The sequence below is a fragment of the Mustela nivalis genome (genome assembly GCF_964662115.1).
Source record: "Mustela nivalis genome assembly, chromosome: 9".
NCBI lineage: Eukaryota > Metazoa > Chordata > Mammalia > Carnivora > Mustelidae > Mustela > Mustela nivalis.
In genome coordinates this window covers 112,162,634-112,175,820 of record NC_139028.1, presented here as the reverse complement: position 1 = coordinate 112,175,820, position 13,187 = coordinate 112,162,634, and the positions used below count along the sequence as shown (strand labels likewise).

At 55.1% G+C, this 13,187-nt stretch overlaps 1 protein-coding gene across 1 annotated transcript; it reads right to left on the bottom strand.

The window, feature by feature from the left end:
- Positions 1 to 4,815: 4,815 nt before the first annotated feature.
- On the bottom strand, positions 4,816 to 7,070 carry COX8A (cytochrome c oxidase subunit 8A). Its single transcript, XM_082682471.1, has 2 exons — positions 6,862 to 7,070; positions 4,816 to 5,132 (listed from the first exon to the last, which is right to left on the bottom strand). The coding sequence occupies exons 1-2, from the start codon at positions 6,973 to 6,975 to the stop codon at positions 5,037 to 5,039; spliced, it is 210 nt and encodes a 69-aa protein (XP_082538597.1). The 5' UTR covers positions 6,976 to 7,070; the 3' UTR covers positions 4,816 to 5,036.
- Positions 7,071 to 13,187: the final 6,117 nt, after the last annotated feature.

Below are 13,187 nucleotides of genomic sequence, written 5' to 3'. Positions count from 1 at the left end.
CTGGGGTTGGGACTAACGGTGAGGGCAGGAAACAGCTGCTCTGACAAGTGAGAAGGAGTGCGAGTTGTGACCCGGTGCTAGAGCCCAGCCAGGCTGCCAACACCAAGTAAACACCTCCCTCCCCGGGGGTGGGTGTCGGGCTTAAAAAACAGACCTGGGCGGCTCAGTCAGTTAAGCCTCTGCCTGTGGCCTGGGTGGTGATCCCAGGGTCCTGGGATCGAATCCCACTTGGGGTTCCTTGCTCAGCGGGGAGCCTGCTTCTCTCTCCCTGCCTGCTGCTCTCCCTGTATGTGCTCGCTGTCTCTCTGACAAATGCGTGGATTAAAAAAAAAAAACAAAAAACCCAGACTTGTCTCTTCAGTATACAAAAGGACCTGTAAACAAGGGTCCTCTCAACCTGCTGCCCAGCCCTATCCCTCTTAGGCAGAATGGTTTGGAGGGGCACCTGGCCGGCTCAGTTGGTGGAGGGTAAGATTCTTAATCTCAGGGTAGAGCGTTTGAGCCCCACACTGGGTGTAAAGATGATTATTAAAAAATAAAATCTTGGGGCGCCTGGGTGGCGCAGTAGCTTAAAGCCTCTGCCTTCGGCTCAGGTCATGATCCCAGAGTTGGGATCCAGCCCCGCATCAGGCTGTCTGTTCAGCAGGGAGCCTGCTTCCCCATCTCTCTCTGCCTGCCTCTCTGCCTGTCAAATAAATGTTCTCTGTCTGTCAAATAAATAAATAAAATCTTTAAAATAAAATAAAATCTTAAAAAAAAGGACACCTGAGTGGCTCAGTCAGTTAAGTGTCTGCCTTCAGCTCACGTCACAATCGTGGGCCCTTGGGATCAAGCCCCGCATTTGGGCTCTGTGCTCAGTGGGGAGTCGGCTTTTCCCTCTGCCTCTGCTCCTCCCCCCTGCTCATACTCTTTCTTGCTCTCTCTCAAAAAAATAAAATCTTAAAAAAAAAAATTAAAATATTTGGGATGCCTGGGTGGCTCAGTTGGTTAAGCAGCTGCCTTCGGCTCAGGTCATGATCCCAGCGTCCTGGGATCGAGTCCCACATCGGGCTCCTTGCTCCGCAGGGAGCCTGCTTCTCCCTCTGACTCTTCCTTCCACTCTGTCTGCCTGTGCTCGCTCTCACTCACTCTCTCTCTGACAAATAAATAAAATTAAAAAAAAAATTAAAATATTTAAAAAACAAAAGCGGGGGGTAGGAAATGGCCAGAGGGAGGTTTTGGCTCTCAAATCGAGCCCAGGATGGCTAACTTTCACCCTGATCTTCTGTATGCTGATTTATGTGGCAGTTAATAACTGTTCTCTTACCCTCATTCTGCCTCTTCTATTACTTTTACCATTTTAGGGTTTTGATTCCCTATCCCAAAGCATCTAGAATCCCACTGCACATTCGCAGGGGTCACTGTGGAGCTCTGGGCATATATCTCTCCCTCCCCATTTGCCCCTCAGAAATGGAGCAGCGCCGCCGGCCATGACTAAATTTTGCAACAAAACAGGCAGCGCTGGCACTTGGGTTCCAACTGCTGTTGAAAACAGTCACAAAGGTGACAAGCAGCAGAGGACTTTATTTTCCACTGCACAGACACAACAGGTGCCTCTTCAGAGCCCCGCGGGCACCCCCCGCTTCCATGTCTCATGGGCGCTATCAGGGGCACAGTACCAGGACCCAGACTAAAAGCTCAGCCCCAGAGACAGAGTTTACGAACAGCACAGAGGCTGTAGGAGACAGCTTTGCAGAAGAAAACCTTCAGGGTGGGCCGAAGATGAGGGCTTGGTGGCCCTTCCCAGGGCCAGCTTGGGAGTCGGGCATCTGTTGGAATGGGGGGACCCGGACCCCAGGTGGACCGTGGCAGCTCTCGCCCCAGGAACCCATGATGGTCCACAGGCAGCCCGCTCCAAAGTCATGGTCTAGGAAGGCCTTGGTGCAGAGGCCGGGCCGGCGAGGCTGGGCAGGGGCTGTAGTTTCAGGCGGCTGGCTGGGCGGACACTCGCCGGCAGGATTCAGACCACCTAAGGCAAAAAGCAAGCAGAGGACGGGTGGAGATGGCAAAGAGAAAGCCCCCCACTGCCCTCCTCCCACACCCACAATAACCCTCACTTCTCACTGGGGCAAACCCCTCCATTAATGCCTTACATCCCTGATCACCTCTGTCCGTTCAGGATCCGATGCCCCAGAGCCAGCCCCTCCCCGGAGCTCCTCATAGCCCGAGAAGGCTGCAAGAGCTTCCCTGTTGCTGTTGTAAGAAATCACCAATTTAGTGGCTAAAAATGACACGAATGTTTAACTTCACATGAAGTTCCTGAGGTCAGAGCTCTGGTATGGGTCTCAGCAGATGGAAGTCAAGGAATCTGCAGGTGGCGTTTCCTTCTGGAAGCTCTGAGAACCTGCTTCTACTCAGGCAGGCAGAGCCAGTTCCCTGCGCCTGTACGACTGAGGTCCCCTGTTCTTGCTGGCTGTAACCTGAGGGCTGTCCCCAGCTCCCAGAGGCCACTGCATCTCTGAACTCATGACCCACTTTCACTGTCTTCAAAGCCAACCACCATGGGCAGAGTCCTTCTGGGGGGCATCTCTTGAGATATCCACCATCTGCTGTTCTTCTTGTCCCACTTAAGGACTCCTGTGGTCACACTGGGCCTGCGGGATCATCTCCCATTTCAACAAGCTTACCAAGAATCACATCTGTCAAGTCCCAGGATGAGGACACGGACATCTCTGAAGGGGCATTATTCTGCCCGCCACATTACTGTTCCTTTACAATCATGAAAACAGGCTCAGAGAGGCCAGATGACTTGCTCAAGGTCATATAAGAAATGGCCAAGCCAGGCCTCAAACCCAGGCCTGCTGACTCTCAATACACTTTTCTTGACTTTCTAGCATCTACAAGGGCAGCCTCCCTCAGCCCCACGTGCCCTCCAGGGCAGACACCTACACCTCCAGGCTCGGGATCTAACACACACCCACACCGACTGATTAAATGCTATTTGGGAGCACAAGGAGTCTTGTTTTCTTGGCAGGGAATGGACCCAGGGCCCCAATTTGGTTAGGAACAGTGAAAGGTGGCCAGATGTCAGACCTGGTGGCCACACTGAACACCAAGGGGAGGATGAGGTTCAAGCGTGACAGGTGATTTGCACCCCCACACTCTCCTCCAGCCCCACGTCTGCTGCAGGACTCAGCCAGCGGAGGAAGAACAGGAACCAGAGTTGCTGAAGGGCTCGCTGAGGACCTTCTCAGACGCAGACTCTGGAGGACGTGGCCCTGACCACTGGCTTCCCACCAACCTGAGCAGTGGCTTGAGATGCACAGCTTTGGGCTGAAGTTGTCGCTCTGCGTTCCACAGGCACAAAAATGGGGGGACACCCAGTAGGAAGTCTTGGCAGGCCTTGCGGTTACCATAGAAACGCTCTTCTGGTGTCACATCGTTTTGCAGCAGCTTCATGGCCTCTTCTGTGCCCACAACAAACCTGAGCCAACCAAGACCCAAGTAGCTCGGAACCCTCTGCTCAGGAAGCGTGACCAGGAAAGCCTCCCAGAGTGAGGCGTGAGACGGAAGCCCCCCAGTTGTTCTGGAGGGGATCGCCATCCCCGCCCAGACAAGGGCTCCTGAGGTCCCCGTGGGTGACCGTGGACGCCCCGCGCTCAGCTAATGGCTCGTCCCCCTTCCCTGGTCAGTGACCCAACACGCACAACCTCTGGGCCCAACTCCAGACAACAAAGTCTGGTTTGTGTGGAGGGAAAGCCTTTTAGGAAGCAGGCAACCAACTCCCCACCCCTCAGGGAAGCAAGCATGGGCAGGAGTCGGGTGCTGGGTCCCGAGGGCGACACTTGGGCTCGTGAGCATCAGAGACCGAACGAAAAGGCCAGGAAAGACTAGGCCGAGTGGGGGGGGGGGGGGGCAGGAGCCACACTCAGCTTCTGTTAGCAGATGCCAGGACACACAAGCCCCTCGGAAGAAGGGTCGGGGGGGGCAGTGTGCGGGCACCCGGGGCCTAAAGTCAGCCACACACTCGCGCCTCAGATCCACAGGAGACACTGAACCTGTCTGTTGAGTCACTCAGCGCACCCCAACAGAGCTGCGGCGGCCTCCACAGGTCTGAGCGCTCTTTCCAGACGCATGCAGTCTTTATTCCGGCTCAGTGTGGAGCGCTTCCCAGGCCCCATCCCAGCAGGGAGACACCCACAGCCAGCACAGGGTCGCCCAGGAAGGGCGCTGGGGATGGAGGAGCGGCAGAGGCCCCAAGCCGAGAAAGGGAAGAGACAGGGAAGCAGGCAGGGAACGAGGGAGCCAGTCAGCCCACGGGCATTTGTGGACACAGGACTAAAAGGCGCCTTGGGGCTGACATGAAAAAGCAAGATACGACGCAACGCCTCCATCTACGAAGGACAAGCAGCTCCGGAGAAATGGCTGGAGCCCCTGGCCGAGGAGCAAAGCGGAGGCTGGCCCCACGCACAGGGCTTCCAGCTGCAGGGCCGGCCCCGGGGAGCAGGGCAGACACACAGATGGACGCACAGCACCGCCTTGAGCTTGGCACAAGCAAGAGAGCCAGAGGGGACAAGCAAGGCAGGCTGCCCCGTGACAACAGGAGCATGTGTCCTCCCCAGAAGCCAGAAAGCACTCAAACACAGGAAAGCAGGCAAAGGAAGCAGCACTCCCAGACAGCAGGAACGGCTGAGCACGCAGGACCTACCACAGGACCGCCGGCCAGCAGGGACAGCCGGCTGGCCGGGCCTCCTTCTCCACACCCCCGCCCAGCAGCAGCCTCAGCTGAAGTGTGGAGGCAGGAGCCCAGGCCAACCACACACTGAGTTTCAGAAGCAAGGTTTAAGTAGACTTTATTGTCACAAGGAGGGCCCTACCCAGAAGGGCCTCAAATCGATATACGTGGTCCCAGGATGTCACCATGGAGAAATGGAAAGGTCATGATTGAGGAAGAGGTCACTGTAATTGAAGGACATGATCCGGCCAGGAATGCAGCAGACATGATCAGGAGAGGCCGGGGTGGTCAGGTCACAGGGTGAGGGACAGGATAGCCCCCTTCACTCCCGCTTCTTGTAGCTCTCCAGATGCGACAGGACCCAACCCGATGGCAGGAGGCAACACAGGAAGCAGGCGGTGAGCCCAACAGCGACATCCTACAGAGCACAAGAAAGAAGGAACCGCAGAATAAGGACTCCCCCAGGCTTCCCGTAGTCTGAGCAGTCTTCCCAGGCAGCAGAAAGCCCCTTTTAGGGGCGCCTGGGTGGCTCAGTTATTAAGCATCTGCCTTCGGCTCAGGTCATGATCCCAGCATCGTGGGACCAAGCCCCATAGCGGGCTCCCTCTCCGACTCCCCCATACTTGTGTTCCCTCACTCGTTATTTCTGTCATAAATAAATGAAATCTTTAAATAAATAAATAAATAAATAAAGCCCCTTTCAGGGAGTCAAGATTCCGGCTCCAGAGGAGGGACACAGCAGATCCAAGGCCTACTCTAGGCCTTGAGGTAAAGGGTCAGATATGGGGGTGGGGAGCAGCCTGGGTTAGGATCCACAGAACAATCAATCCACCATGAGATGATAAAGTGAAGGGACAGAAACAAGTATTTAAAGCTGTTTGGTTGGGGCGCCTGGGTGGCTCAGTGGGTTAAGCCGCTGCCTTTGGCTCAGGTCATGATCTCGAGTCCCGCATCTGGCTCTCTGCTCAGCAGGGAGCCTGCTTCCCTCTCTCTCTCTCTGCCTGCCTCTCCATCTACTTGTGATCTCTCTCTGTCAAATAAATAAATAAAATCTTTTTAAAATAAATAAATAAATAAACCTGTTTGGTTTATTGGGATCCAGGAACCTTGCACAGGCTGATAAGGTAAAATGTACTTCCCCTTCTTTGCCTTAAAATAACCCCATCTCTTCTGGGTGCTTGGCTACCTCAGTCAGTGAAGCATGAAGTTCTTGATTTCAGGGTTAGAAGTTCAAGCCCCACACCGGGTGTAGAGATTACTTAAAAATAAAAAATAAAATCTTAAACAAAAAACCCCAAAAGAACCTCTCTCCTCCAATCTCCTTTCCAGGACTGCTATTCAACCTTTGAAGCTGGGGACAAAAGACTTTTCACAGCCACCTCCATATTCCCCACAGCAGTTAAGATCACAGCACAAGTTGGTGGTTAGACCTGAGTTCAAATTACTACTTTTGCTACTGGAGGTTTGACTTCTGACAACTGAAGACAGTGCTCCTAGATTTCCGATCCCTCAACCAGGAACTAGAAAGGATGGCCCTTTGTTCTCAGGGTCCCAGGGACGGGCGCAGCAGTCTTGCTAGTGCCCAGCACGCCCCAGGCGCTCAGCAGACGCCAGATGCAATTAGGGTCACTACCATTTCTTCAATCACAGAGCTCTTCGGCCTCTGATCCTCACAGGGGCCCGCCGCCTTGGATTCTCAAGACTGGCATTCAAGGTCGAGTTCCGCCGCGGAGGCAAATGCATAAAAGTGCCAAACAGGTGAAAGTCATTTAGGGTTAAACTCTCCCATATTTCTGGAAATTACCAAGACCCACCTTCCCTAATAATGAACAGCGGCAGCAACCATCATCGTCGCTGACAGTCATCAGGCACCCCCAGTAAATGATAAGGCTTAGAGAGAGGGCAAAGGGCTCGAGACTGCGCAGCGCGTAAGCGACAGGAATGTGACTGGCAGGATCTGACCCGAGATCCTGGGGTTGACTGATCCCCGACTGTTGCCGGGCACAGTTCACGCCCTCCAGACATGCCCGAGCCAGCATTGCCGCCCCCCGCTAGGCTGCGGTACCAGACCCGCCAGCCCCGAACTCGCCGCAGGACCCCAGTCTGGCCCGCTCCATCTCCCGTGCCCTTCCCGCCCCACTCCTCACCATGGTCCCGAGCTCCTCCCGCGGCGGCTTGGAATGCATCTGGGCACGCTGCACCGGGAGCCTCCGGGTGAGACCCGTCAGGCCCCTCAGCAGCTGCACCGCGGGCAAAGACATAGCTGCACGGAACGACTACGGACAGCAGCCCGCAGTAGCCCAAGGTCGGGAAGTCAAAATGGCCGTGCGGGACGGAAATTCCGGCTGCGGGGAGGCCGGAAAAGAGCGGCCCGGAAGTCTCACGGAAATGACGCGGGGACACACCTCCCGCCCCGCCCCCGTCATTTTTTGGCGCGTTCCTCGAAAAAGCCAATCGACGCCATCCCATCACCGATGGGCGGGGCACGGAGGGGCGTTTCTTTCAGTCACGTTCCCCCTCCAATGTCAGTTGAGTGACACCAGAACCACCCAATCACATACCCAGAAATGAGGCGGCATTCCTGACTCCTCCCTCCATTCATACTCTTAAATCCCTCTATTCAGAAATTCTCCTTCTCCGCCAGGCCTCCGTTATTTCTGGCTGGACCCCCGACACCAACCTTGTAACTGAATTCTGTTACCCTTTCCAATTCCAGTCTCCATGCAGTGGCAACCGGTCTCTCATCCCCTTCCTTTTTTCCTTCCTGGCTCCCTCCCTTCTCATCTTTTTAAAATATATATATTTTAAGATTTTATTTATTTGACAGACAGAGATCACAAGTAGGCAGAGAGGCAGGCAGAGAGAGAGGAGGAAGCAGGCCCCCCGCTGAGCAGAGAGCCCAACATGGGTCTCCATCCTAGGACCCTGAGACCCGAGCTGAAGGCAGAGGCACCCCCCTTCTTTTTTAAACATAAATCTAACCAAGTCATACACTTACTTAAAAAACCCTCAGTAGCTCCCCACTGCTAGACAAAATCCCTATTCCTGGATATCAATGTCCAGCCTCATTTCTACTTACTCGACACCTTCCTCCTTGCTCTCTGATCCTCTCCACCCCCAAGCCTTTGCTTCCTTGTATCTTAAGTTCTACGTAGAACACTTTTCACTTAGCTAGCCTTCCTCTTTCAAGTCAACCCCTACTTCCATGACTCTACTTACTGATACAGTTTATCATATATTTTAGATTTTAGATTTCATTTATTTGACAGAGAGAGACCCGGCCAGAGAGGGAACACAAGCAGGGGGTGGGAGAAGGAGAAGCAGACTCCCCACAGAGTGGGAAGCCAGGTGTGGGACTCCGTCCCAGAACCCTGGGATCCCAACCCGAACTGAAGGCAGACGCTTAGCCACTGGGCCACCCAGGCGCCTCTATTTGCCATATATTTACTAGTCCCTACGTCTGCCAGGAACTGTTGCAGACAAGGTGGACAAAGACTCCTTTATCACAGAACTGACATTCCAGCGGGGAGAGACGGACAATAAACAAGCACTTAATGAGAAGCTATCCAAAGTGCTCTGATGTGTTAGGAAGTGGCAGGGAGGGTGGCACTACATCAGGAAGCCTGTGCCACCTTTGTGCCCAGCAGCCCCTATTAAGCACTACCCACAGAGTCAGTCTCTGTCCTTAGATTGGGGGCCACAAAAGCAGAACATGTGTCTGGTTTGCCACTGTTGTTCCCAAAGAGGCTGGCACACGTCACGAGGGAATTGCTATTATTTCAAATTTAATTTTTGATTTTTTTTTAACAAATGCGGAAATAAGCTTAGAGACCTGGGTGATCTGATCTGCTCAAGATAACACAGCTACAGGCTGCCTCGCCAGGATTCCAGGGCAGGTCTATCTGCTCCAAAACCCATGCTTTTAATGGTCACATAAGCTACTGCAGAGGGAGTTTCCAGAAGTTCCAGTTTGGACATCATGGGCAATGGCATCAGAGACTCTGGCAGGGGGTGGAGATGGGGTAGGGTGAGATGGCAAGATGAGGCAGGGAAACTGAGGGCTCCATTTTATTTTTATTTATTTATTAATTTTTATTTGACAGAGAGAGAGAGATCACAAGTAGGCAGAGAGAGAGGAGGGGAAGCAGGCTCCCTGCTGAGCAGAGCTGGATTCCAGGACCCAGAGATCATGACCTGAGATGAAGGCAGAGGTTCAACCCACTGAGCCACCCAGGTGCCCCTTATTTTATTTTTAATTAATTACCTCTATTTTTTACAAGGGACTTTATTTTATTTATTTAAGAGGAGAGTGACAGATGGGGGCACCTGGGTGGCTCAGTGGGTTAAAGCCTCTGCCTTCAGCTCAGGTCATGATCTCAGGGTCCTGGGATGGAGCCCCTCATCAGGCTCTCTGCTCAACAGGGAACCTGCTTCCCTTCCTCTCTCTGTGCCTGCCTCTCTGCCTGCTTGAGGTCTCTGTCTGTCAAACAAATAAAATCTTTAACAAAAAAAAAAAAGAGGAGAGCGACAGAGAGAACATGAGCATGTGCAAAGGGCAAGGCAAGGGAGAAGCAAACTGTCTGCTGAGCAGGGAGCCCCACTCGGGGCTCTATCCCAGGATCCTGAAACCAGGACCTGAGCCAAAGGCAGACACTCAACTAACTGAGCCACCCAGGTGCCCCAAGCGACTTCATTTTAGAGCAGCTGTGTCTTGGGTACTGGGCTGGGTTGGTCTGTAGAGCATGCAACTCTTGCTTTCAGGTATGTGAGTTCATGCCCCACATTGGGTGCAGAGTTTACTTAAAATCTATATATTAAAAAAAAAAAATTAGAATGGCTCTGTCTCTGCTGTTTTTCTTTTCCGCTAGGCCCCATTTCTGAATAAGCCAAAGAACCTGTTCCCACTTCAAGGGGGAAGCAAGGAAGTGAATCATCCTCTGAGTTTTGTCCTAGGTCCAAAACACCTGGTAACGCCTAAGAGCCAGATCCCAAACACGTTCCAGGCCATTAGCTTCCAACCAACCCTGGCTGACACTGGCATCAATACCCCCACCTTCAGTAATTTATGGATAATACCTACTATTCGCTCGACGCTAGCCTGTGATCGGAGCCTACCCCAGGTTCCTGGAGGGACACGTACCCTAGACCCCTTCCCAGTACAAGTCCCTATCCCCAGCGATGCTGAAACTTACTCTCCTTTCCCTTCCAAGTTCTCCCAGACACTCCATCTGCCAGTCTCTAGCTGTCACTTACACTGCTCAATAAACTGTTTCCAGTTTCTCTAGCTCCTGTTTGGTTTCTCTCCTGTGTGAAGCTGAGGCCCCTCTTGGCTGGTTATGGGCGACCCCTGCCCTGGGTCTTTGGACCCAGCCTGCCTGCATCAAAGGGACTGGGAAAACAAGGGCTGTGGAAGAGAAACTTCAGCCCCAGAGGGGCAGGGAGTGTGTGTCGGGGTGCGGGAGGGGGGGGAGGCTCACAGAAAGGTAGCAGCAGACCCAGAGTGCCCCCAACAGACTGTGCCTGAACTTCTGGAGGAACAGGCTCCCAGGCCCTGAACTACCCAGGACCCTTCTCCACTCCTCCCCTCCTCCTCCTCCTCCCCTTCCTGACAATCGTTGACATCCCTGCGGTCTGGGCCCCGCCCCGCCCCCTAGCTACAAGGCCCCTTTCCCTCACCCTGCCCGGGCCTTGGCAAACAGTTTGCCCAAGACAGATGCTTCCAAACTGCGCCCCCCCCCCCACCTCCATCCCAAGAGGCACAGCATAGGGGCATCAGACACTGGTGGCTGTCTGTCACTGAAAGGAAGGAAGGGCAGGGACCTCCCTGCTGCCCTCCTGGCTTTGTCCTTCCGCCAAAGCAATAAGGCCCAGATTAGAGCACAGCCAGGCAGGAGGCCCAGAGACTTTAGGGCGGGCCTTTCTGGGGTTCCCTGGGTTACTCCCTGGGGAGCTACACATTCTCTGGCAGGAGGCAAAGGAGAGGTTTCTGTGCTCTGTTCCCCAGCTCTCCTGATCGCCCTGGTGATCCGGATTCTCTCAGAAGTTGAGCAAGGAAGAGCCAGGTGGGGCGTGAGGGCCGCCCCTGAAGTCTACAAACCCCAGGGCAGGTTTGCACCTGGGTCTGCCTTTCGGATTCTTACCAACCGGACCTGTCCCCCAAGCCAGGGACAGCCCGGTGTGGTGCACCGATACAGCAAAACAGCACCGAGCAGAACCCCGAGAGAGCACACTACAGCCACAGACAGCAGAGGAGTCCCACAGACGTGCTGGGGAGCAGAAGAGGCCGTGCTAGACACGCTGAGGACTGCGTGGTCCCCCGCAAACAAAGGGCAGCAGCGGGGGAGGGGAGCAGATGTCAGGTGGGGGGACTCCTGGGGGGAGGAGGGCGGGCACAGGATCCCCCAGAGGCGCGCAGGTGACAAAATCGTGTTCACTGCGATGATTCCATCACAAGTGTGGCTGTCTGTTCACGTCTTATGCAAATTTCTGTTTGTCTGCGACACTTCAGTTTAAAAAGTTCAGAACAGATTAGAAAACGCAAGGAAAACAAATGTGTGACATGATCTCATTGTCATAAAACAAATAAATATCTAGAGAGGTAGGTGTCCAAGGATAAAAGGCTGAGAGGGGACACACACACACACACACACACACACTCAGATTCTTGGAAGGCTCTGGCTCTAGCTCTATGGGCATGAGGCCTAGAGGTCCCAGTCTGGGTCCTAGTTCTGATCCCAGGGCCCGGACTGTCTCCCCACTCCCTGAATGGGGCGGTAGGAATAGATCGCAAGCCTTGGGGCTGGATAGGGCCGCTGGTCCCCACTCCTGAGACCAGTGTCACCATCCAGGCCCCAAAGGTCCTGAGGGTCATATGTGGGCTGAGGAGATACCAGGTACTGTGAGATACCATCTCACAGCTGCCTCCCCCCCCGGCCCCACCAGCCATACAGGCAAGAGAAACACTGGGGACCCCCACCTCGGGCCTGGGACCTTATTCAAGGTGCTGGCCCCACAGCGGCTCTGTCCAAACATGGAACCCATGAGGCCTGGGGAGGGGCTGCCCCCTCAGATGCCCCCTCCCGCAGCACACACCCCTTCCGGAACTCACCACCTCCTGGAGCACCTAACCCCACCCTGGAGCTGCTGAGAACCTGGCCTAGACTCTCCTCCTGGCATGTGGAGTGGGTGCTAGGCACTGGACCCAGGCCGGGCAGAGGGGAGGGCTACAGGTGAGGGAGCCCCCCCCGCCCCCCGCCAGGGTTCTCACTGAGGACAGCCATAACCTGTCCATAGGCCTGGAAGGCACTGTCCCCCAGGGGTGGGGGGTGGCAGCAGAGGCCTATCCAGAAGGGGCTGTAGGTCTCAAACTAATTTGCTGGGTTACCTAGAGAATGGCCCTTTCCCTTCCTGGTTCCCAGGGGTTCCCCTATCTGCAAAATGGGGGCTTTCCTGCAAAGTCCAGGGGGAGAAAGAGGCAGGAGGTGCTGTCATCATCAGAAGGCAAAGGCTGACAGGTAAACCTAAGCTGGCACTGGTCCAGGCAGGGCAAGGAGTCACGGGGTGGGTGCAGGCAGAGGCCCGGAGGGGCATCTGCTCTTCCTGGGGCACAGCTGTCAGGCGGCTTGGGGAGGGAGGGAGGTGTAGAGCAACAAGGGGGTGCTGCTCTCCCCCGTGGAATGCAGCTGTCCTGCCCAGCACCCCAGGGGGTGGCAGCTGGTTGGAAAGTTTCAGCCACTACCCCCCCCCCCTCTCCAGGAGCCAAGCCGAGGTTAACCCCTTCCGGCACACAGCCCACACAGCCCACAGCCAGCAACCATGTGTGACGGCACTCACGGGCTCCACACTACAGGCACTCAGGCTTGGTGAAGCCCAGGGGCGCAGGCATGGCAGGGGCTGCCCACTCGCCACGGCTGACAGCCCACAGGCCTCCCGGGAGGACCTCAGCAGGTCCGCAAAGCTGCTCCCGGCTCCATGATTTAGATGGGTACCTGGGACCAGAGGAGCCGTGGAGTTGCCAGGCTGGACCACGCCCCAAGCACACCCAAGCCCCCCTCCCACCCCCAGCCCCATCTCCCCAGGGTGTGCTGGTGGGCCTGCGCCTAAAGGAGCATCCTGCGCTGCTATGGAGGACTCAGTCAACCTCAAGGCCAAGAGGGAAAAGATGATCCAGGTCATGGTAGAGGCCTCGACCTTTCTTGCCAAGTCTGTGTGCTGCTGCCATCTGCCTCTGGCTGTAGCCCTGAGGACCAGTGGCACCCGTGGACCCATGGACCCGCGGACCCATGGCAGCATAGCCCCGAGGACCTGCGGACCCATGGCAAATGCTCACCTTCATAGGATGAAGATCGCACCGCAGGGACTCCTAGAGCCAGTGGAGGTTTACAGGTTCATCTCTGCTTCCACACGGGCACCTCCAGGAAACGGAAAGCCACGTGTGCACATGTGCTGTGGGAAGGCTCGCTCAGGGGCTGCT

Bases quoted from the DNA above. Each gene is read 5' to 3' on its own strand.
- COX8A (XM_082682471.1), bottom strand. From the start codon at position 6,975: ATGTCTTTGCCCGCGGTGCAGCTGCTGAGGGGCCTGACGGGTCTCACC. The intron at 5,133-6,861 runs GTGAGGAGTGGG...TGTGCTCTGTAG, and splicing joins GGGAGGAGCTCGGGACCATG to GATGTCGCTGTTGGGCTCAC.